We start from the raw sequence: 22,792 nt of genomic DNA on the forward strand, positions 1-22,792 counted from the left end.
TTTTTTCTCTTACGTTCATGGACGGACACAGCAGCCTTTGACCTTAAGGAAGCGAGTATAACCCTAAGGTCAAAGGCTGCTGTGTCCGTCCATGAACTCGGAGAAATGGATTTTACGGTGAGTTCAAAAATCCTATTATTCTCTAGGCTCTCTGCTAAAATATATATATATATATATATATATATATATATATATATACTCTTACTGAATCATATATATATATATATATATATATATATATATATATATATATATATATATATATATATATATATGTGTATGTGTGTGTGTGTGTGTATTCAGTAAGAGTTAGGCCAGCTCAGTAGATAAGCCGACCTATCTCAGAATCTACGCCGACTTATGTTTAAGTGTATTCTCAAACAGAGATACGCTTAAACATATCTAAGATACGATGGCTTGCGCCGTCCTATCTTAGATTGCAATATTTTGGATGGCCGCTAGGTGGCGCTTCCATTGCGGTCGGCGCAGAATATGTAAATGAGGAGATACACCGATTCACGAACGTAAGCCCGGCCGACGCAGGACTTTTACGCCGTTTACGTAAGAGATAGGCTGTGTAAAGTTAGAGCTAGGCCCTAGTGGAATAGTAATGTCAAGTATGGCCGCCGTTCCCCCGTCAAAATTTTTAATTTTTACGTCGTTTGCGTAAGTTGTCCGTGAATCGGGACTTACGTCGTTTACGTCCACGTCAAAATCAATAGGCCCGTGCGGCGTACTTAGCCGCAATGCACACTGGGAAATGTAGTCTCCCGGCGCATGCGCAGTAAAAAAAAACCTGCAAAAACGTGAGGTCAAGCCTCATTACCATAAAACACGCCCCCCCCCTCCAACACATTTGAATTAGGCGCCCTTAGACCCACCGATTCAGGCTACGCCGACGTAAAGTTACGCGTCCGTACCTGAATCTACCTAATAATGTTCGGAGGTTCTAAGTATTTAAACTTGTAAACATCAAATGTCGGTCCATACGTGGTTAAGCCCACCTGACTTTGCCCGCCGTTTTATCCGTGTCTTTTCTCATTTCCTGCAGCTTAACATCCAGAGGGAGCTTAAAAACGTCTTTGCAGATTTCACAGAAGGTCTGATCACTTTCATCCCAACGTACAAATATGACCCCAAGACCGACGGCTGGGATTCGAGGTAAACCGAGTCACACTGGTTGAGGGTAACGAGAATTATTTTCTTTGCAGAGCTTCTTTCACTTGCACTGCGAAATCGATCGGTCACGCTTTTTTTTATAAACGCTCCCGGGTTGAGTGCCGTTGCCGATCGCTCTTTATACTCCATAATAAATGTTTTCATAGCCGGAAATGTCACATGATGGAGGCGGCTCGTGTGTATTTTTTACATTAAGTTGGCGTGACATTTCCTGCAGAAAGGCTTCTATGAAATGTTGCTTCTGCTGGATGCCACTTGAGGAAAGAAGAAAGGCGCCATTCATGTAGGAGGCGGCGGGCGCACCATCTTTTCTGAGAATTTTATTACACTAAAAGTTTTATGTTCTTTGGCATCTGTAATGTCTGCTTGTCAGGCGACTTACATCTGCATCTATTTTCACCACCAGTTCTGCTACCGTTGTTAAAATAGCACACTTGGAACGAGAGCTCGCCGACACGCGGCGTGGTGAAAATTCAGCCGTGAAAATGAAATCCTGGCGGCATTCGCGATTTTCCTTTCCAGGCCTGGCTGGTGCATATTTCCTGTACATCCGAGGAGAACCACAGCAAATGTTTCCGACTCTCCAATTCAGTCCTGATCAACTGCTTGCCGACCAGCCGCCGCAGTTATACGGCGGCAGGTTGGCTCTGCTGGGCGAGATCACGTAGCTATACGCAGGGATGGACTGGCCATTGGGACTACCGGGAGTTTCCCGGTGGGCCGATGGCTCAGTGGGCCGGCTTCAGTGACAGCGGACCTCCGCCTCTCTGTCTCTCCCTTCCCGCAGCGCTCACCTGGGAGGACAAAGAAGCAGGGGGAGGAGCAGGGGGGACGACAGAGGAGCATGGGGGAGGGGAAAGACAGCAGACTCAACAGCTATGGCCTGGGAGTTTCTCATTTCTGCCTAATCTTGTCCCATAAGGGGGGGGCACCGAACTGATTCTTTGCCCCGGGTGAAATAATGTCTAGCTTCCCCACTGGTACTGCCTATAAGAGTACCAGTACCAGCCGTTCTAATAAAGTAGAATGGCTAGTGGCTAGTGAAGGGGGAGAGGGGGCTTGGGTGGCCAGGGGGGGGGGGGTGCGGGAGTTGTCCGGCCGCCATGGGAGAGACCTGTCAAAGTGGGCCAGTCTTGATGAAGTCCAGGGCCAAATTTTTGTCCCAGTCCAGCCCTGGCTATACGTCATTTCGCCGAGCAGGCAATAGGGAGAGCGTGCCCGGCGGGCGCAATCACCCCTGAGCACCCGCGATCGCTCGTTACAGAGCGAGAACCGGGAGCTGTGTGTTTACACAGACAGCTCCCGGTCCTGTCAGGGGGAGAAATGATGGATCAACTGTTCATACAATGTATGAACAGCGATCAGTCATTTCCCCTAGTCAGTCCCCCCCCCCCCCCCCCCTTCAGTTAGAACACACCCAGGGAACATACTTAACCCCTTCCCTGCCAGTGGCATTTTTATAGTAATCCAATGCATTTTTATAGCACTGATCGCTATAAAAAAGCCAATGGTCCCAAAAATGTGTCCGAAGTGTCCGCCATAATGTCGCAGTACCGATAAAAATTGCTGATCGCCACCATTACTAGTAAAAAAAAAATAATATTAAGAAAAATGCCATAAAACTACCCCCTATTTTGTAAACACTATAACTTTTGCGCAAACCAATCAATAAACGCTTATTGCTCTTTTTTTTATGAAAAATAGGTAGAAGAATACGTATCGGCCTAAACTGAGGAAAAATTTGTTTTTATATATTTTTTGGGGATATTTATTATAGCAAAAAGTAAAAAATATTTATTTTTTTCAAAAAGGTGATCAAATACCACCAAAAGAAAGCTCTATTTGTGGGAAAAAAAGGACGCCAATTTTGTTTGGCAGCCACGTCGCACGACCGCGCCATTGTCAGTTAAAGCGACGCAGTGCCGAATCGCAAAAAGTGGCCTGGTCTTTGACCAGCAATATGGTGTGGGAGTTAAGTGGTTAAAAAAAATATTAAAGGGGTTTTACTTACCTGAGACCTGAATCTTCTTAGGCGCAATCCCGTGTTGCTTTCGCCGAGCGCTAGTTGGCTCTTCATTGGATGATTGATAGCAGAGCAGCCATTGGCTCCCGTTGCTGTCAATCAAATCAATGACGCGGCACGCCGGGGGGGGCGGGGGCAGGGCCGAGTTTATACAATCGACGTCTATGGCCACCGACTGTATCACACAGGAGCACGCCTGCAAGCTAACCACCTAGCAGCAGCTCATAGTGGTCAGTTGCGGCTGGTGGTATATCTTTTGGGGGGCAGCAAACAATGCACCCACAGCTATCCCGCCCCCCCCCCCCCAGCCCCCCCCCCCCCCCCGGTCGCTCAGTCAACCACCAGCCCCGCACTGACCCAATCTAGGTCGTGGGCAGCGCTCCCTGCGGCCGACGGCTTCCCCTGCGTCTCCTCCTCCTAGGTGGCCAATACGATCGCTTCTCCTCCTGGCCAATCAGGTGACGGGTCTCGGGATCACTTGCAAACCCCTCGGGTCACTTGCATGCACCCCTCGCGGTCGCTCAGTCGATTAACCAGCCCTGCACTGGCGGCGTGTTCCCCTTGCTCTCCTCCTCCTCTGCATCACCGCGGCTTCTGCCATGCATCCCCTCCCTCCCTCCTCTTAGGCGGTCAATAGGATCGCTTCTCCTCTCGGGCCAATCAGGGGACGGGGTCTCAGGACCCGCTTTCTGATTGGCCAGGAGGAGAATCAGGAATACAGTAGCGAATATTTTATCGTTATTGTCACACAACTAGGTGGGCTCAGGGTGCAGTGCTCTGTGCCCCGGGCCCATCCTTTTTTTTTTTTTTTTTTAAGCCTATTAGAGCCTCAGGATTGGATTAACAGCAGCAGAAGCCAATGGCTCCCCCGCTGCTCTCAATCTGCCGTGTGAGGATGGAGAGAGCAGCTGCTCTTGTGCACAGCACTGGATCGAGATTGGGCTCAGATAAGGAAAAGGGGGGCACTGGAGGGGGATGCTCATTACAAAAGTTTTTTTTTTTTTTACCTTAATGAATTAAGAAAAAAAAAAAAAGCTTTAGAGCTACTTTAACAAATCCTCAACTCTGTGAATATATGAACTTTTTCTTTGCAATTTTCTTTTTTATGTGTGTTTTTTCACCTTAATGCATCCTATAACAAAGTAAGTAATATATATATATATTTTTTTTTTATGACACCCCCCCCCCCCAGTGGCAAGTGCCGTGTGCCAGCCTGGTGTGACCGCGTTCTATGGAGAGGAAGTAGCATTAAACAGCTAAGATACCTCAGCCACATGGAGCTGAAAACCAGCGACCACAAGCCTGTCAGTTCTCTCTTCAGCATTGGGGTAAGCACCATCAATATTAACTGCCTGGCAATGAACACTAAGGTTATACATTATTATACAGGATTTATTTAGCCCCAACAGTTTGCTCAGCGCTTTACAACAATCTAAGGAGGGAGGGTCAAGTACAGTGGCAGGCAGGTGCTCAATTTTTTTGGGGGGCCCACTCCATGGCTTCCTGCCAGCCCTGCACTTACCCCATCCAGGTCGCGGCTTCCCCCTCCTGCTGCTCCTCCCTGTCAATCGGGTCTTGGGAATCCCGGTCAATCGGGTTTTGGGATTCCCCCGGTCAATCAGGTTTTGGGATCCCCCGGTCAATCAGGTTTTGGGATCCCCCGGTCAATCGGGTTTTGGGTTCCCCCGGTCAATCAGGTTTTGGGATCCCCCGGTCAATCGGGTTTTGAGATCCCCCGGTCAATCGGGTTTTGGGATCCCCCGGTTAATCGGGTCTTGGGATCCCCCGGTTAATCGGGTCTTGGGACCCCCCCCGGTTAATCGGGTCTTGGGACCCCCCCGGTTAATCGGGTCTTGGGACCCCCCCGGTTAATCGGGTCTTGGGACCCCCCCGGTCAATCGGGTCTTGGGACCCCCCGGTCAATCGGGTCTTGGGACCCCCCCGGTCAATCGGGTCTTGGGACCCCATGTCAATCGGGTCAAAAGGGGGGGGGGGGTCTGGTTGACCCGATTGACAGGGAGTCCTAAGACCCGATTGACGGAGTCCTAAGGGAGGCCTGCTCCCTGATTGGAAAGGAGGAGAAGCAGGAAGACAATAGTTAATAATAATTTGCTAATGTCACACAAGTGGGTGGGCTCGGGGCTCAGTGCTCTGCGCCCCAAGCCCACCCTTTTTGAAGACAATTAGAGCTTCAGGCTCTAATCATGTGCTTAAAAACGAAGGCCCCCCCTGGAATCCATGCATCCGGCACCCTGCATGGAGATTAGGGGCTGGGCCATGGATTAGGGGGGTGCGTCCCTTATGAGCACCTGTCACTGGTCAAGTATACACAAAAGGTAATAACTGTGGGGAATGATCTGATGGAGAAAATAAAAGTACATTTGTTGGTGTGGGTAGGATAGGCTTCTTCGAAGAGGAGTGTTTTCAGGGATTGTCTAAAAGCTGGTAATATAGTGTATATTTTGATGGACCTAAAAGATTGTACAGTCAGGTTGTATCATGTATAGCCTAAGGGGGGGGGGGGTGTATGTACCCCCGAGCCCCAGGTAGGTCACAGTACGTCTCTGTTTTGCAGATATCCGCTCTGTGTTTTTTTGTAGTTTCTTGTTTATTTTTCTTTCCTTGACGCACATTTATCTTGTTCCTTCTCATCCCTCATCAACAAATTGCTGCATAATTGTTTAGCTCCCCCCCAAATACATTGAAAATGCTGAGCTCATCCTTTCCTCAGTTCCAGTTTCCTGACCGCTGCGAATTTTGGTACCTTTCCAGGTGAAAGTGGTCGATGAGCGGCGATACCGGAAGGCGTTTGAAGAAATCGTGCGGATGATGGACAGAATGGAAAATGATTTCCTTCCTTCCTTAAACCTGAGCAGACGAGAAGTGAGTGTGTGCCGTCGTGTCATCTGTGCAAACTGAACTTCAGGCCGACGGATATAATGAATAAAGGGCTGAAATGCGTAGAAAGAAAGGAAAATATTTTATGCTTTGCTGAAAGATTTGTAGTTCTGTTCAGCTGGTCTTGTGATGAGGGCACACCTGCCGGACAGGAAACCTGACTTGGCTCCTCTGCAATGAAAGAGCTCCAGGAGTTGCCTTAGCGGTTTAAAGTGGAGCTCCACCCAAAAATAGAACTTCCGCTTTTTGTCCCCCCCCCCCCGGTGTCACATTAGGCACCTTTCAGGGGGAAGGAGGGAGCAGATACCTGTCTAATACAGGTATTTGCACCCACTTCCGGGGAGAGATCACTGCGGTGACCTACGCCACATCCAGCACCTACTCCCCCCCCCCCCTTGTCTTCTGGGAGACACACAGGTCCCAGAAGACAGCAGGGACCAGTGGGAATGCGCAGCGTGACTCGCGCATGCGCAGTAGGGAACCAGGAGGCGAAGCCACAAGACTTCACTTCCTGATTCCCTTACCGAAGATAGCGGCGGTCAGTCCATAGTTGGCGCAGGAGCGCTTCCTCCTCTCTTCCCTGCACCGTCACTCAGGTCTACAATACATAGATTCATGCATTGTATGAATCTTATGTATTGGCGCCGCTGCCGCCCTCTATTCTGATCGCCGGCCATCTGAATAACAGCAGTGTGTTGGTTTTGGATAGGCTTCCCGATTACAGCCTGTTGGCTCTAATCGGCTTCTAAATAGTTAACCAGGGGACGCACATGCTGTGCGTTCCCTGGTTGAAACTGACGCGTCTCAGCCAATCAGGTTCACCGGGTCTGGTTACCGGTAACCTTATTGGCTGAAGCGACATTGAGGGCGGGACTCGGGAGAAGACAATCGAGCGTGGAGGGAGGATGGTTGACCCGAGAAATTTGGCGTTTTTTTAGGGGGCAAACTGGCGGAAATTGTGGGCACAGTGGCGACAATTGATGGGCACAGTGGCTGCGTTTGATGGGCACAGTGGCTGCGTTTGATGGGCACAGTGGCTGCGTTTGATGGGCACAGTGGCTGCGTTTGATGGCACAGTGGCTGCGTTTGATGGCACAGTGGCTGCGTTTGATGGCACAGTGGCTGCGTTTGATGGCACAGTGGCTGCGTTTGATGGCACAGTGGCTGCGTTTGATGGCACAGTGGCTGCGTTTGATGGGCACAGTGACGGCAAATGATGGGCACAGTGGCGGCAATTGATGGGGAGCAATCTGGCGGAAATTGTGGGCACAGTGGCGACAATTGATGGGCACAGTGGCTGCGTTTGATGGGCACAGTGGCTGCGTTTGATGGGCACAGTGGCTGCGTTTGATGGGCACAGTGGCTGCGTTTGATGACTCAGCAGCTGCCAAATGTGTAGCTGCTGACTTTAATTATTTATTTTTTTTCGGCGGAACGCCGCTTTAATGCATTTAGGTGAAAAACCTTCTGTCATGCTCCAGTGCCCCCGTTTTTACTCACCTGAACCCGGTGTTTTTCTCCCCGGGGAAAAGCACACCAGCTCTAGCTGGTGTCTCAGGTGCTGATTAGATAGATTGATAGCAGTGCAGCCATTGGCTCCCGCAGCTGTCAATCAAAGACGTGGGGGTGGGGCCAAGTCTTGCTTTCTGTGTCAATAGACGCAGAAGCAGGACTCGTGAGAGCGCCCGCACGGGTGTCCTGAAGGAGAGCGCTTCTCTGATGGGGCACTCGAGAAGAGGAGGAGCCTGGAACGCCGATGAGGGACCCCAGAAGAGGAGGGTCGGGGGGGGGGACACTGTGCAAAATCAACTGCATAGTTTAAAAAAAAAAAGAGGGTTTAGTAACCTTTACAATGGACTGTAGTGCTTCTCTGCAAACCTAAAAATGCATAGGTGTGAACCAGGCCTAAACGTACCCGGGTAGAAAAGTGATCACTATAACTCCCTGATTATTGGCCAGGAGTTGGCGGCTCTTTTCTGTGTAGAACTTGCAGTGACTCGTGTTTTATTGTCTCTGCTTCATTCCACAGTTCACTTTTGAACGGGTGAGGTTCCGGCAGCTGCAGATCGAAAAATTCCACATCCAGAACGACGGGCAGGTTACTTGTCACTTCTCCTTCATCCCAAAACTGAACGACACTCAGTACTGTAAGCCCTGGCTGCGAGCCGAGCCCTGCGAGGGCTATCTGGAGCCAAGTAAGTCGCTGTATTGTGGCATGGGCGTTTATAATGTTTCATTCCACAGTTTGGTGCTGATAGAATGATTGGCGATAGATTATGATATAACTGCACGGGTGGCATGCATGGCAGATATCAGGGATGAAACTCGAGTGGGGTGGGCAGGGGGTTAAAGTGCCCTGGGCGCCATATCCAAACTTCCCTTCCTGCAGCTTCCCCGGTGCCAGATCTCCACAACAGTTGAAGGGTTCAGAGCAACTAGCGGGGGGCAGGGGGGTTATGTGCCCCAGGCGCCTCATCTGATCTTTTCTCCCTGACGCTCCCCCAGTGCCAGATCTCCTTAACAGTTGAAGAGTTCAGACACTGTGGGAGCAACGAGGAGACACAGAGCCCTCTTTTCGCACTGCACCATCCAGGGGGCCCAATGTAGACGATGATATAACTGCAGGGTGGCATGCATGGCAGATATCAGAGCTTAAACCAGAGGGGGGGTTAGGGGGGTCATGTGCTCCAGGCGCCCGATCCGATTTATTGCCCCTGCCGCTCCCCGGTGCCAGATCTCCACAACAGTTGATGAGTTCACAGCGACGAGAGGGGGGCAGGGGGTCATGTGGCCCAGGTGCCTCATCCAATCTTTTGCCCCTGCCGCTCCCCTGGTGCCAGATCTCCAACAGTTGAAGAAGTTCAGACACCGGGAGAGCGACGGGGAGACACAGTGCCCGCTTTTCGCACTGCACCACCCAGGGGGCCCAAGGTAGACGATGATATAACTGCAGGGGGGGGTTCATGTGCCATAGGCGCCCCATCCGATCTTTTTCCCCTGCCGCTCCCCCCGGTGCCAGATCTCTACAACAGTTGAAGTATTCAGAGTGACTAGAGGGGGCAGGGAGGTCATGTGCCCTAGGCTCCCCATCCGATCTTTCCCCCCTGCAGCTCCCCCGGGCACAGATCTCCGCAACAGTTGAAGAGTTCAGACACCGGGGGAGCGACTGGGAGACACAGGGTCCTCTTTTCACACTGCGCCACCCAGGGGTGCCGGGTGCATGGGGGGGGGGGGGTCCCTGCAATAAGTGTATATTGATTGGTTTGCGCAAAAGTTATAGAGTCTAGAAAATGGGGGATAGTTTTATGGAATTTTTATTTTTACTAGTATTTGCAGTGATCTGCGATTTTTAGCGGGACTGCAACATTGCGGCGGACACATCAGAGACTTTGGACACTTTTTTGGGACCAGTGACATTTATACAGCGATTAGAGCTAAAAAATAGCCACTGATTACTGTATAAATGTCACTGGCAGGGGAGGGGTTAACACTAGGGGGCGATCAAGGGGTTAAGTGTGTTCCCTAGGGAGGTGTTTCTAACTGTATGGGGGGCCGGGCTGGCTGAAGGAGGAGAGAGATCGCTGTTCCTAATTACTATGAACAGCAGATCTCTCTGTAACTCCCCTGTCAGATCTGTCGGTTTACATTGACAGATCCCCGTTCTGGCTCTCGCACCCACGATCACGGACGGCCAGCGAACATCGTGGCCGCCGGATACGCACATCGTGTCCCCGCCGTGCGGCAGGTGCGCGCTTCTGCTACGGCTCCTTAAAGGTGCCGACGTACGTCTATGGCAGTTTGCAGGAACGTGCCGGCCTGCCGCCGTATAACGACAACGGCTGGTCGGCAAGTGGATAAAGTGGTTGTACACCTGAGCTGTCAGGAAAAAAGGGGCGGAAAGCTGACGTTAGTCTGCAGGGCTCAGTGAGGAGAGCTCTGAGAGCTGATTGGAGGGAAAGGACACACCTCCCCTTCACACAGCTTGTCTGAGCTGTCAAAAAAAAAAAGGGGCGGAGAACTGATGTTACACTCTGCAGAGCTCCCCAAAGAGAGCTCTGAGAGCTGATTGGAGGGAAAGGACACACCTCCCCTTCACACAGCTGGTCTGAGCTGTCAGAGGGAAAGGACACACCTCCCCTTCACACAGCTTGTCTGAGCTGTCAGAAAAAAAAGGGGCGGAGAACTGATGTTACACTCTGCAGAGCTCTGTGAAGAGAGCTCTGATAGCTGATTGGAGGGAAAGGACACACCTCCCCTTCACACAGGAACAGAGCTAAGGCTGTCAATCACAGGATGTGTGCTGGAGATCACTCCCCTGTCACCTTTTTACCTCTTGGTGTCAGGAAAACTTGTCATAAGTGACTTGTGTTGATAGCAGAGGAAGTAGGCAGCAGACAGAAATTACACTTGGTGCTCTGGATTGAGACAAGTACACACTATAGAGCAAGTGGTCTCATACTAGCGGTCCTCCAGCTGTTGTGAAACTACAAGTCCCATGAGGCATTGCAAGGCTGACAGATAAAAGCATGACTCCCACAGGCAGAGGCATGATGGGACTTGTAGTTTCGCAACAGCTGGAGGGCCGCCAGTTTGAGACCCCCTGCTGTAGAGGGATGTGCTTAGTTCATATTTCATGTGTGAGGTTTACAACCACTTTAAGAGACACGTTAACTTGTTGGCTGGTGTTGCCGTTTACGAAAACGCTGAACTGCTTGAGCCGCATTTTCTCAGCCAATCGGTGTGGCTCTGTTTTGCCTTTTCATGAATGTGTTTGAACTGTTCCTATTTATGGATATCTGGCATTCCTGGCTTTCATTTCACAATCCCTTTTTCCTGGCCTCAGATGAGTCGGTGGAGATCAGTCTGGAAGTTTACGTCAGCAAAGACTCCGTCACGCTGCTGAACTCGAGTCAGGACACCATCGAGGACATCCTGGTCCTTCACCTGGACCGCGGCAAAGATTACTTCCTGACCATCACCGGGAGCTACCTGGTCAGCGCCTTCGGCACGTCTCTGGAGGCCTTGTGCCGGATGAAGAGGCCCATCCGGGAGATCCCGGTCACCAAACTCATCGATCTGGTGAGAGTCGTCTGCCCCCTGGTGGTGGAGGCTTGTAGAGAAATATTTCTTGCTTTAAAAAACTTTAGACTCTAGGGCCCAGATTCCCGTAGGGCGGCGTAACTTTGTGCGGGCGTAGCGTATCTTATTTACGACACGCCGTCGCAACTTAGAGACGCAAGTGCAGTATTCACAAAGCACTTGCGTCCTAAGTTACGGCGGCGTAGCGTAAATGGGCCGGCGTAAGCGCGCGCAATTCAAAGTAGGCAGGTCGTGGGCGTGTTGTATGCAAATTAATCGTGACCCCCACGTAAATGACGCGCCTAGCGAACGGCGCATGCGCCGTCCGTGGACGTATCCCAGTGCGCATGCTCAGTATCACGTCGAATTTACGCCCTAAGATATGCCGGTGATCTGCCGTGCTGGTTCCAGGTATCACGGAAGTTCCAGCGCATGCGCGAACTGATGCGCTGAGATGGTTCCAGCCATCGGGAAAGTTCCTTCAAGCACTGCGCAGGTGCAAACTTGCTGACGGAAATCCCCGAACGGCGGCCGGCATCCAGGGCGACGTGGACTTAGAGGAAAGTGGCCAGTCGGCCTCCTGGCTCTTTTTTTAACATCCTCCAATCGACGGGGATGTTAAAGAATGAGCCTGGATGCCGGGCGAGGTTCGGGGATTTCCGTCGGGAAGTTTGCGCCTGCGCAGTCAGTGGAGGAACTTCCCCCATAGGGGAACATTGAGGACAAGTCACCGGCTCAATGCCTGTGACATGAACGTAATCTACGCACAGCCCCATTCACGTACGACTTGCGTAAACGACGTAAAAAGAGACGCTTGTTCCGACGTCCATACCTTGCATGGGCTGCGCCACCTAGAGAGCAGCTTTATCTTTACGCCGGCGTATGTCTTGCGTAAACGGCGTAACTAATTGCGACGGACGTACGTTCGTGAATCGGCGTATCTTGCTCATTTACATATTAGACGTGGAAATCAACGGAAGCGCCACCTAGCGGCCAGCGTAAATATGCACCCCAAGATACGACGGCGTAGGAGACTTACGCCGCTCGTATCTTGGCCGAATTTATGCGTAACTGATTCTATGAATCAGGCGCATAGATACGACGGCGCTCATTTGGACTTACAACGGCGTATCTGGAGATATGCCGTCGTAAGTCTTTGAGAATCCGGGCCTTGTTGTTTAACGTTTATGTCTTGTACAGCCATGGCCAAAAATATTGGCACCCTTGCATTTCTGTCAGATATTTTGTCCGGTCCGTTTTTGGAGTTTTGCGTGGAATGTGTCAGATTTGGCTTTTTGTTTCTCCACTTTTTTTTTTGTCGTACCAATACAAGAAAAAGCAATAAACACAAGAATGCCTAAACATTTGTAATTGCAACAATTTTCTCTACAAAGTAGGGCTGTGGAATTTTTTTTTTTGATCGGTACTAGTGATGCAACGGATCGGAAATGATCCGTGATCCGAACAGGGTCACCATATGCGGATCGGCACACCATGTGATCCGCGGAGCTCCGCTGCTGCCTCGGCCATAGGAAAGGCCGCGGCTTCGGCCTAGCTCCCGGCGCGGCGGCCATCTTGGTCCACCCGGAGGCGGCCTAGGTGAGCCTAGAGCGGCGCGCTGACGTCATCACCCAGGCTCAACTGCTCGTGTTCGGCCGGCTTCTCTGGTAAGACTAAGCAAGCACTAATCTTCATATACAGTGGGGAAATGTGGACCATATTACAGTGGGGGAGATGTCTGTGGATATTACAGTGGGGGAGATATGTGGATATTACAGTGGGGGAGATGTCTGTGGATATTACAGTGGGGAGAGATGTCTGTGGATATTACAGTGAGGGGAGATGTCTGTGGTTATTACAGTGGGGGAGATGTCTGTGGATATTACAGTGGGGGAAATGTCTGTGGATATTACAGTGGGGGAGATGTCTGTGGATATTACAGTGGGGAGAGATGTCTGTGGATATTACAGTGGGGGAGATGTCTGTGGATATTACAGTGGGGAGAGATGTCTGTGGATATTACAGTGAGGGGAGATGTCTGTGGTTATTACAGTGGGGGAGATGTCTGTGGATATTACAGTGGGGGAGATGTCTGTGGATATTACAGTGGGGGAGATGTCTGTGGATATTACAGTGGGGGAGATGTCTGTGGATATTACAGTGGGGGAGATGTCTGTGGATATTACAGTGGGGGAGATGTCTGTGGATATTACAGTGGGGGGGAGATGTCTGTGGATATTACAGTGGGGGAGATGTCTGTGGATATTACAGTGGGGGAGATGTCTGTGGATATTACAGTGGGGGAGATGTCTGTGGATATTACAGTGGGGGAGATGTCTGTGGATATTAGTGGGGGAGATGTCTGTGGATATTAGTGGGGGAGATGTCTGTGGATATTACAGTGGGGGAGATGTCTGTGGATATTACAGTGGGGGAGATGTCTGTGGATATTACAGTGGGGGAGATGTCTGTGGATATTACAGTGGGGGAGATGTCTGTGGATATTACAGTGGGGGGGGAGATGTCTGTGGATATTACAGTGGGGGGGGGAGATGTCTGTGGATATTACAGTGGGGGGGAGATGTCTGTGGATATTACAGTGGGGGAGATGTCTGTGGATATTACAGTGGGGAGATGTCTGTGGATATTACAGTGGGGGGAGATGTCTGTGGATATTACAGTGGGGGGGAGATGTCTGTGGATATTACAGTGGGGGGGAGATGTCTGTGGATATTACAGTGGGGGAGATGTCTGTGGATATTACAGTGGGGGAGATGTCTGTGGATATTACAGTGGGGGAGATGTCTGTGGATATTACAGTGGGGGAGATGTCTGTGGATATTACAGTGGGGGAGATGTCTGTGGATATTACAGTGGGGGAGATGTCTGTGGATATTACAGTGGGGGAGATGTCTGTGGATATTAGTGGGGGAGATGTCTGTGGATATTACAGTGGGGGAGATGTCTGTGGATATTAGTGGGGGAGATGTCTGTGGATATTAGTGGGGGAGATGTCTGTGGATATTAGTGGGGGAGATGTCTGTGGATATTACAGTGGGGAGGTGTCTGTGGATATTACAGTGGGGGGGAGATGTCTGTGGATATTACAGTGGGGGAGATGTCTGTGGATATTACAGTGGGGGGGAGATGTCTGTGGATATTACAGTGGGGGGGAGATGTCTGTGGATATTACAGTGGGGGGGAGATGTCTGTGGATATTACAGTGGGGGAGATGTCTGTGGATATTACAGTGGGGGAGATGTCTGTGGATATTACAGTGGGGGAGATGTCTGTGGATATTACAGTGGGGGAGATGTCTGTGGATATTAGTGGGGGAGATGTCTGTGGATATTAGTGGGGGAGATGTCTGTGGATATTAGTGGGGGAGATGTCTGTGGATATTACAGTGGGGGAGATGTCTGTGGATATTAGTGGGGGAGATGTCTGTGGATGTTACAGTGGGGGAGATGTCTGTGGATATTACAGTGGGGGAGATGTCTGTGGACATTACAGTGGGGGAGATGTCTGTGGATATTACAGTGGGGGAGATGTCTGGGGATATTACAGTGGGGGGGGAGATGTCTGTGGATATTACAGTGGGGGGGAGATGTCTGTGGTTATTACAGGGGGGGAGATGTCTGTGGATATTACAGTGGGGGGATGTCTGTGGATATTACAGTGGGGGGGAGATGTCTGTGGATATTACAGGGGGGGAGATGTCTGTGGATATTACAGTGGGGGGGAGATGTCTGTGGATATTACAGTGGGGGAGATGTCTGTGGATATTGCAGTGGGGGAGATGTCTGTGGATATTGCAGTGGGGGGAGATGTCTGTGGATATTGCAGTGGGGGAGATGTCTGTGGATATTGCAGTGGGGGAGATGTCTGTGGATATTACAGTGGGGGAGATGTCTGTGGATATTACAGTGGGGGAGATGTCTGTGGATATTGCAGTGGGGGAGATGTCTGTGGATATTGCAGTGGGGGAGATGTCTGTGGATATTACAGTGGGGGAGATGTCTGTGGATATTACAGTGGGGGAGATGTCTGTGGATATTACAGTGGGGGGAGATGTCTGTGGATATTACAGTGGGGGGGGGGGAGATGTCTGTGGATATTACAGTGGGGATTATATATGGTGGTGAACCGAAAAATGTATGTGCGTTGTAATTAATCGAAATTAGTCTATAAATCAATAAAAATCGAACACAAAAATTTTAATCCGTAACAGCCCTACTGCAAAGTGATGCATTATCTGACAGAAATGCCGGGGGTGCCAATATTTTTGCCTGTGACTGTATATGTGATGTGTCTTTGCTGTTTTGTATCTCTGGGATCTGCCTAAAAAAATGTACTTTTAAAAGAAATAGTACGGGAGGCAAAGACATGCAGGCCTAGGCCCCCTTCCTTGGGACACACGGGCACAGCAAGCACCTGTCTCCACATCCTTTGTCCCATTGGGAACTGGCTGCATTGCCCCCCCCCCCCCCCTTGGTGCACTCGGCCGCCAAACACCACAGTCGGCAAGAAGACGTCTTCTTTCACAGCGAACACCTGCCTTCGCCTCCCAGCACTTGCTTGTGGCACGCATCGGCAAGAAGAATGCAGGAGGTGAACACTCTGCATTCTTCTTGCCTCATCTGCCAAAGCAGCCGTCTCCTTGCTGGCTGTGGTGTTTGGCAGCCAAGTGCGCCGGGGGGGGGGGGATGCGCCGCCCTGCCTGACATTGCAGCCAGTGTTGCAAGGCACACATAGCGCCGCAAAAACGTCAGTAAAGTGCCACTAAAATAGCGGTGCTTTACTGCCGACGGCGCAATGCCCCAGTGTGCTGCTGCGCTGCCTGGCTTTGGAGTTCCCCTAATTGCAAGTCTCCTCTCTGTCTTGTCCTCCACAGAAACCTCACCTCATTTTACATTACACAGCACCGCACCTCTGGAACCCTTTTACATTACACAGCACCCTGCACCCCTTTACATTACACAGCACCGCACCTCTGGACCCCTTTACATTACACAGCACCGCACCTCTGGACCCCTTTTACATTACACAGCAACACTCTGCACCCCTAGACCCCTTTAGATTTACACAGACACCCCCCCCAGCTCTGTCCCTTCCTACATTAATCATGCAGATGGAGAGACAGTGAGCAGGGCAGGGAGCTTTTTTTTTGCCCCCCCCCCCCCCCCGCAGGGCCGGCGCTGGCGCCGTAAGGCAAGTGCCCATGTTGCCTTGTGCTAGCACCGGCCCTGCCAGCAAGGAGACAGCTTCTTTGACAGTGAGCGCCTGTCTTCGCCTCCCAGCTCTTGCTTGAGGAACGCATCGGCAAGAACAATGCAAGAGGTGAACTTCTCCTCTCTGAATTCTTCTTGCCTCTGGCAACAGCTGAGAGCCGGAGATCGGCGCTTTCTGTCAAAACAGCCGCCTCCTTGCTGGCTGTGGTGTTTGGCGGCCGGGGGGGGGAGGGGGGGCACTGCCCTGCCCTGCGCTGCCCTGCCCTGCCATGTCTGACATTGCAGCCAGAGTTACAAGGCACTAAGGATAATGGGAAAGCAGACTTCGATTGACAGCCCTGCAGCTGTGCTGTTTTCCTTTTGTTACTTAAAGTGGAACTAAACCCTTTAATTTAAAGATTTTCAGAAATACTTCCCTTCAAGGCATGCTGTGGATGATAACTGTCACAGGTGCTTGTGCTCCCAACCGAACTGTCAAGCCATCAAAAAGCCGGTGTCCCCAACTGATCACAGCATCATAGGAACTTCAGGTCACGCAGAAGCTAAGATGGCATCTTCCTTGTCTGTAAAGGATCGGCGGGGTTTAGTTCCACTTTAATAGCCAATGAGCAGATTTTGATGTCGCATTTTAAACTCCTCCTCCAATACAGTGTTTGTGATTTGGTCCATTGTTTACTTTTTCTATCCTGACTCTTCTTCTCGGACTCCTGTTCTCATCTGTCTTTTTCTCCTCCCTTTCCTCCCTCTGCTCTCACCTCCGCTCATAGGGAGAAGACAGTTTCTCAGAGAAGGTAACATTGTATTCAGTTATTGGGCTTGGTTATCGTTTTTTTTTTGTTTCTGTCTTCGCTTCCATTTTTTGTGGTTTCTTGGTGATTTCTGGGGCTCATTTTTAAAAACCGAAAGTGAAAAGTTTTTTAACCTGCTTGCTGTAGGAACGGGTTGAATGTTTGGCCTTTCTAGTTTCTATTGGCACTATTTCTAGTTTCTATTGGCGCTATTTCTAGTTTCTATTGGCGCTATTTTCACTCCGGTTTTCAGAAATGAGCGGCTTTGCGTGACCTCTAACCTTCTCACCCCTGACCTTTGGGGGGTCAGTGTTCTGTTCTCATTCAGGTTGGGTAATTTCAGCTTGCTTAATTCTGGTATTGCGAGCACTGCGACTTCCGCATTTTATGAAACGCTTTACTGGAGCCTCTGTTATATTATACAGACATTTTCTCAGCTTTATTATGCTTATCCTCCTCCTCCCTCGCTTTATTTTATGTAATTGTAAAGTGTTTCTTTTTGTTTTTGTTTTTAACCACTTAAGCCCCGGACCATTTTGTTGCTAAAGGACCGGGCCCCTTTTTGCGATTCGGCACTGCGTCGCTTTAACGGAAAATTGCGCGTTCGTGCGACGTGGCTCCCAAACAAAATTGGCGTCCTTTTTTTCCCACAAATAGAGCTTTCTTTTGGTGGTATTTGATCGCCTCTGCGGTTTTTATTTTTTGCGCTATAAACAAAAATAGAGCGACAATTTTGAAAAAAAATGAATATTTTTTACTTTTTGCTATAATAAATATCCCCCAAAAATATATATAAAAAAAAATCTCCTCAGTTTAGGCTGATACGTATTCTTCTACATATTTTTCGTAAAAGAAAATCGCAATACGCGTTTATTGATTGGTTTGCGCAAAAGTTATAGCGTTTACAAAATAGGGGGTATTTTTATGGCATTTTTATTAATATTTTTTTTTTACTAGTAATGGCGGCGATCAGCGTTTTTTTTCGTGACTGCGACATTATGGCGGACACTTTGGACACTTTGGACACATTTTTGGGACCATTGGCATTTTTATAGCGATCAGTGCTATAAAAATGCATTGGATTACTATAAAAATGCCACTGGCAGGGAAGGGGTTAACACTAGGGGGCGGGGAAGGGGTTAAGTATGTCCCCTGGGTGTGTTCTAACTGTGGGGGGGGGTGGCCTCACTAGGGGAAATGACTGATCCTCTGTTCATACGTTGTATGAACAGAGGATCAGCATTTCCCCCGCTGACAGGTGTCCGCTCTGTAACGAGCAATCGCGGGTGCCCGGCGGCGCCCACCGGGCACGGGACTCGGGGGCGAGCGGGGGGGGGGCGCCCCTAGTGGCCTGCGAGAGAGCCGACGTAGAGCTACAGGATCTCGCGCAGGGGAGCCAACCTGCAGCCGTAAAACGACGGCGGCAGGTCGTCAAGTAGTTAATGTATGTAAACCCATTAGAAATACTTGTTGCGTTATTTCTCTCTACCGGCCAATCAAGCAACTGATCAGCAGATTGCCCAGCTAAAGTCTGCACCACTCAGCAGCCAGCAGGGAGGAACATGCACATCTAAAGGGAATGCCGGGGATGTGTTCTATCACCTAACTCTTGTTCACATAATGAAACTCTTCTCGGCCCCACTATTGGATGGTGAGAGGTGGTACATGGGCTACATCATGAAATCTCATTATAACAGACATAAAATGGTATTTTAGCTTAGTGAAATCATAAATGTATTGCCAGTTATAATTCTTAGTTTCCTATTTAAAGGAGAAGTACACCTGAAGCTTGTCTGGCTGTACTTCTCCTGTGGCTCACCGGAGTTCAGTTCGTTTTGCACTCCGGTGACCCGTTTTCAGCAGACAGCGGACTGGAGTCGGCTGACGTCTCAGAACCACTCCAGGCTCCGGCAAAATCACAACAATGAAGTCAGGATCCGCCCACATGCCTGGACCAACAGCAGGCTCCGCCTCCCAGCGAGCCACAGTTTTTTTTTTAAGGGTGCTTAGCTCTAAGATTAACATCCATATTCTATCTGTGTATACTAAATAAAGATGTTGGCATTAACATAACGCCATCATAGAGGTACGTCTGTGCGATTGTAATCTTTCCCGCATTATCTGAAACTGCTGACAAATATAATCTGTATAAAGAGCGGGGGGGGGGGGACCCCAGACTTTTCTGTCCTTCCGTATTGGCGGTTCTTTCTGTTCATGTATTTGGTCTTTGTCACCCCCCCAGGAGAAAGCCGTCATGCAGATGCTTCCGGAGTCAGAAGGAGACGGCGTCGGCGAGAAACCTCTAAAGATCCCGAAAGAGATGTGGCTGCTGGTGGACCATTTATATAAGAACGCCTGCCATCAGGTTTGTCAGGATGGGCTGATGTGTTATCTGCCATTACAGTTCCTCTGGAGGTCGCCATGAAATGTAATTAACCCCTTCACAGCGACCGTACGCAAATATGTGGCCCCCCCACTAGACTGGGATTTTTTTCTGTGGGGCCGCATATTTGTGTAGCTCCCTTTTGGCGCTTTCCCAGCAGGAGAATCGGGGTACAGGGGAGAGCCCTGTGTTAACGATCGGGACCCTTAAATCCAGGTCACCTGATCACTGTGATGATCTCTAATTGGCCATCACAGTCATCAGTCACTGCACAGCCCGCTCCTGTTTTTTGTCTGTGAATGGAGGAGAGAGACGCATCATATCTCTCTCTCTCTTTCTCTCTCTTTCTTTCTCTCTCTTTCTCTCTTTCTCTCTTTTTTTCTCTCTTTCTCTCTTTCGCTCTCTTTCTCTCTTTCTTTCTTTCTTTCTTTCTCTCTCTTTCTTTCTCTCTCTTTCTCTCTCTCTTTCTCTCTTTCTCTTTCTTTCTCTCTCTTTCTCTCTCTTTCTCTCTTTCTTTCTCTCTCTTTCTCTCTTTCTTTCTCTCTTTCTCTCTTTCTTTCTCTCTCTCTCTCTCTCTCTCTCTCTCTCTCTCTCGCTTTGCAGAAAACAAAAAGGTATGTGTAAAAAAGAAAAAAAAATAATAGTAATAATAATAAAATACAAAATGATCAGTGTTGCCAACCGTCCGTATTTTTATGGACAGTTCGTAACAACGGAAATTGTCGTAACAACGGAAAGCAGGGGAAATTAGTGGTAGGGGGTGATTAGAGGCAGGGGGTGTTGGTGGCACTGCAGAGGGGGATGGAGGCAGGGGACGATGGAGTCGGGGGCCTGGGGGAGATTGGAGGCAGGGGGAGATTGGAGGCAGGGGGAGATTGGAGGCAGGGGGAGATTGTGGCACCGCAGAGGGGGGTGAAGGCAGGGGGTGTTGGTGGCAGAGGGGGATGGAGGCAGGGGGTGACGTGACTAAATAATTTGCCCTTATTATATTAAAAATAACAAAAATATGTTTTTTTACCTTAATATCTACCTTCAATCACATTGCTATTTGCCTAGCGTACTTGTTTGTAGCCTAAATACTGAAATTTGCACCTAAAAATTTAATTTAGTAACTTTTGTGAAATGCCAGTAAAAACGTGGCTGCGCCAGTAAATTTGGTGTGTCGTGCCAGTAAATTTCAATCTGGTAGGTTGGCAACACTGAAAATGATACCTAGATCAAGGTTTGATCTAGGTCAGTGTTTGGGTCAAGACCAAGGTCAGCTTTTCATACAATTTAACCACTTAAGGACCGCCTCCTGCACATATACGTCGGCAGAATGGCACGGCTGGGCACATGCACGTACCTGTACCTGTGCTGTTGTCCAGCCGTTGGTCGCGGGCGCGCGCTCCGGGACCCGCGGACCCGATCGCCGCTGGAGTCCCGCGATCGATCCCCGGAGCTGAAGAACGGGGAGAGCTGTGTGTAAACACACCTTCCCCGTTCTTCACTGTGGCTCCGTCATCGATCGTGTGATCTCTTTTATAGGGATCCACAATCGATGACGTCACACCTACAGCCACGCCCCCCTACAGTTATAAACACACATGAGGTCACACATAACCCCTACAGCGCCCCCTGTGGTTAACTTCCAAACTGCAACTGTCATTTTCACAGTAATCAGTGCATTTTCAATGCATTTTTTGCTGTGAAAATGACAATGGTCCCAAAAATGTGTCAAAATTGTCCGAAGTGTCCGCCATAATGTCGCAGTCACGAAAAAATTTGCTGATTGCCGCCATAAGTAGTAAAAAAAAAATTAATAAAAATGCAATAAAACTATCCCCTATTTTGTAAACGCTATAAATTTTGCGCAAACCAACCGATAAACGCTTATTGCGATTTTTTTTTTTTTTTTTACCAAAAATATGTAGAAGAATACGTATCGGCCTAAACTGAGGAAAAAAAATAGTTTTTTTATATATTTTTGGGGGATATTTATTATAGCAAAAAGTAAAACATATTGCATTTTTTTCGAAATTGTCGCTCTATTTTTGGTTATAGCGCAAAAAATTAAAACCGCAGAGGTGATCAAATACCATCAAAAGAAAGCTCTATTTGTGGGGAAAAAAAGACGCCAATTTTGTTTGGGAGCCACGTCGCACGACCGCGCAATTGTCTGTTTAAACTACGCAGTTCCGAATCGCAAAACCTGTCCGGGTCCTTTAGCAGCATTTTGGTCCGGGTCCTAATTGGTTAAGAGTTATATATGTTCTCTTGCAGGAAGATCTCTTCCAAACTCCGGGCAGACAGGAAGAACTACAGCAAATTATCGACTGCTTAGACACCAGCATTCCAGATACCATCCGTATCCTTCACTTGCAAAGATCACCCAGTTATGTTTGTTAGGCTTGGAAGCAAATAAGTTTATTCTCACTGACAATTTGTATCCCTGAAGCCCTTTTGGGCATAAATCCCACCGTGATGGGTGAAGATTGGGCTTGACCCTGTGGCCTGAAGTGGTAAGTGCCCCTAATGTGTGGAAGTGCTGCTGTGGGCGGTGGTAGTTGTACAGAGCTGGCTGTGGAGTCCGTGGGTCCAAGTAAGTGCTACACCATGAACAAGGGCATTACCTCTCTGTACTGTGTGTGTATGGACTGGTGACACTCCTCCAGGTACTTCGGCATGAGCGTCAATTGGATAACACCGACAAGGCTGTCACTGGGTCTTCTGGGTTCCACATTAAGTAGGGTGGTTGGCAGTGGTGGCCCGTCCATATGGGGCACAGGGGTGGTGCCCCTAATCCATGCACCTCCTAATCCATTCGCCCGGCCCCTAATGTACATGCAGGGTGCCGGATGCACTGATTCCAATAGGGTTCTAATTGACTTTAAAAAAAGGGTGGGCTCAGGGCGCTGAACACTGCGCTCTGAGCCCACCCAGTTGTATGGAAATTTCAGAACCAAAACAAAACAGAAACAAAAAAAAATGTCAGGCCGAAACCGAAAATTACTTTTTTTTTTATAATTACTTTTTTTTTTTTATGGTGATTTTTTTTTTTAACAGTGATATTTATTTATTTATTTGAGGGGGGGGGGGTAGTGGATTGTCAGTGTGTTTTTTTTATCATTATTTACATTTTATTTTTTATTATTATTTACATTTTATTTTTTTAATTATTTATTGCAACTTTTTTTTTTTTTTTAATCAGCCCTGTTGGGGGGGGGGCTTT

At 49.2% G+C, this 22,792-nt stretch overlaps 1 protein-coding gene across 1 annotated transcript in view; it reads left to right on the forward strand.

The window, feature by feature from the left end:
- The window catches only part of OCRL (OCRL inositol polyphosphate-5-phosphatase), a 71,611-nt gene that overhangs the window by 40,338 nt on the left and 8,481 nt on the right, over positions 1-22,792 (forward strand). Inside the window, exons 11-18 of the mRNA XM_040325312.1 lie at positions 1,052-1,161; positions 4,395-4,530; positions 5,975-6,085; positions 8,130-8,295; positions 10,944-11,179; positions 17,178-17,201; positions 19,441-19,563; positions 21,844-21,928. Coding sequence (XP_040181246.1) covers positions 1,052-1,161; positions 4,395-4,530; positions 5,975-6,085; positions 8,130-8,295; positions 10,944-11,179; positions 17,178-17,201; positions 19,441-19,563; positions 21,844-21,928 — 991 coding nt within the window. The remainder of the gene's footprint in view (positions 1-1,051; positions 1,162-4,394; positions 4,531-5,974; positions 6,086-8,129; positions 8,296-10,943; positions 11,180-17,177; positions 17,202-19,440; positions 19,564-21,843; positions 21,929-22,792) is intronic.

This window comes from Rana temporaria, chromosome 9, assembly GCF_905171775.1.
Source record: "Rana temporaria chromosome 9, aRanTem1.1, whole genome shotgun sequence".
NCBI classification, from domain to species: domain Eukaryota; kingdom Metazoa; phylum Chordata; class Amphibia; order Anura; family Ranidae; genus Rana; species Rana temporaria.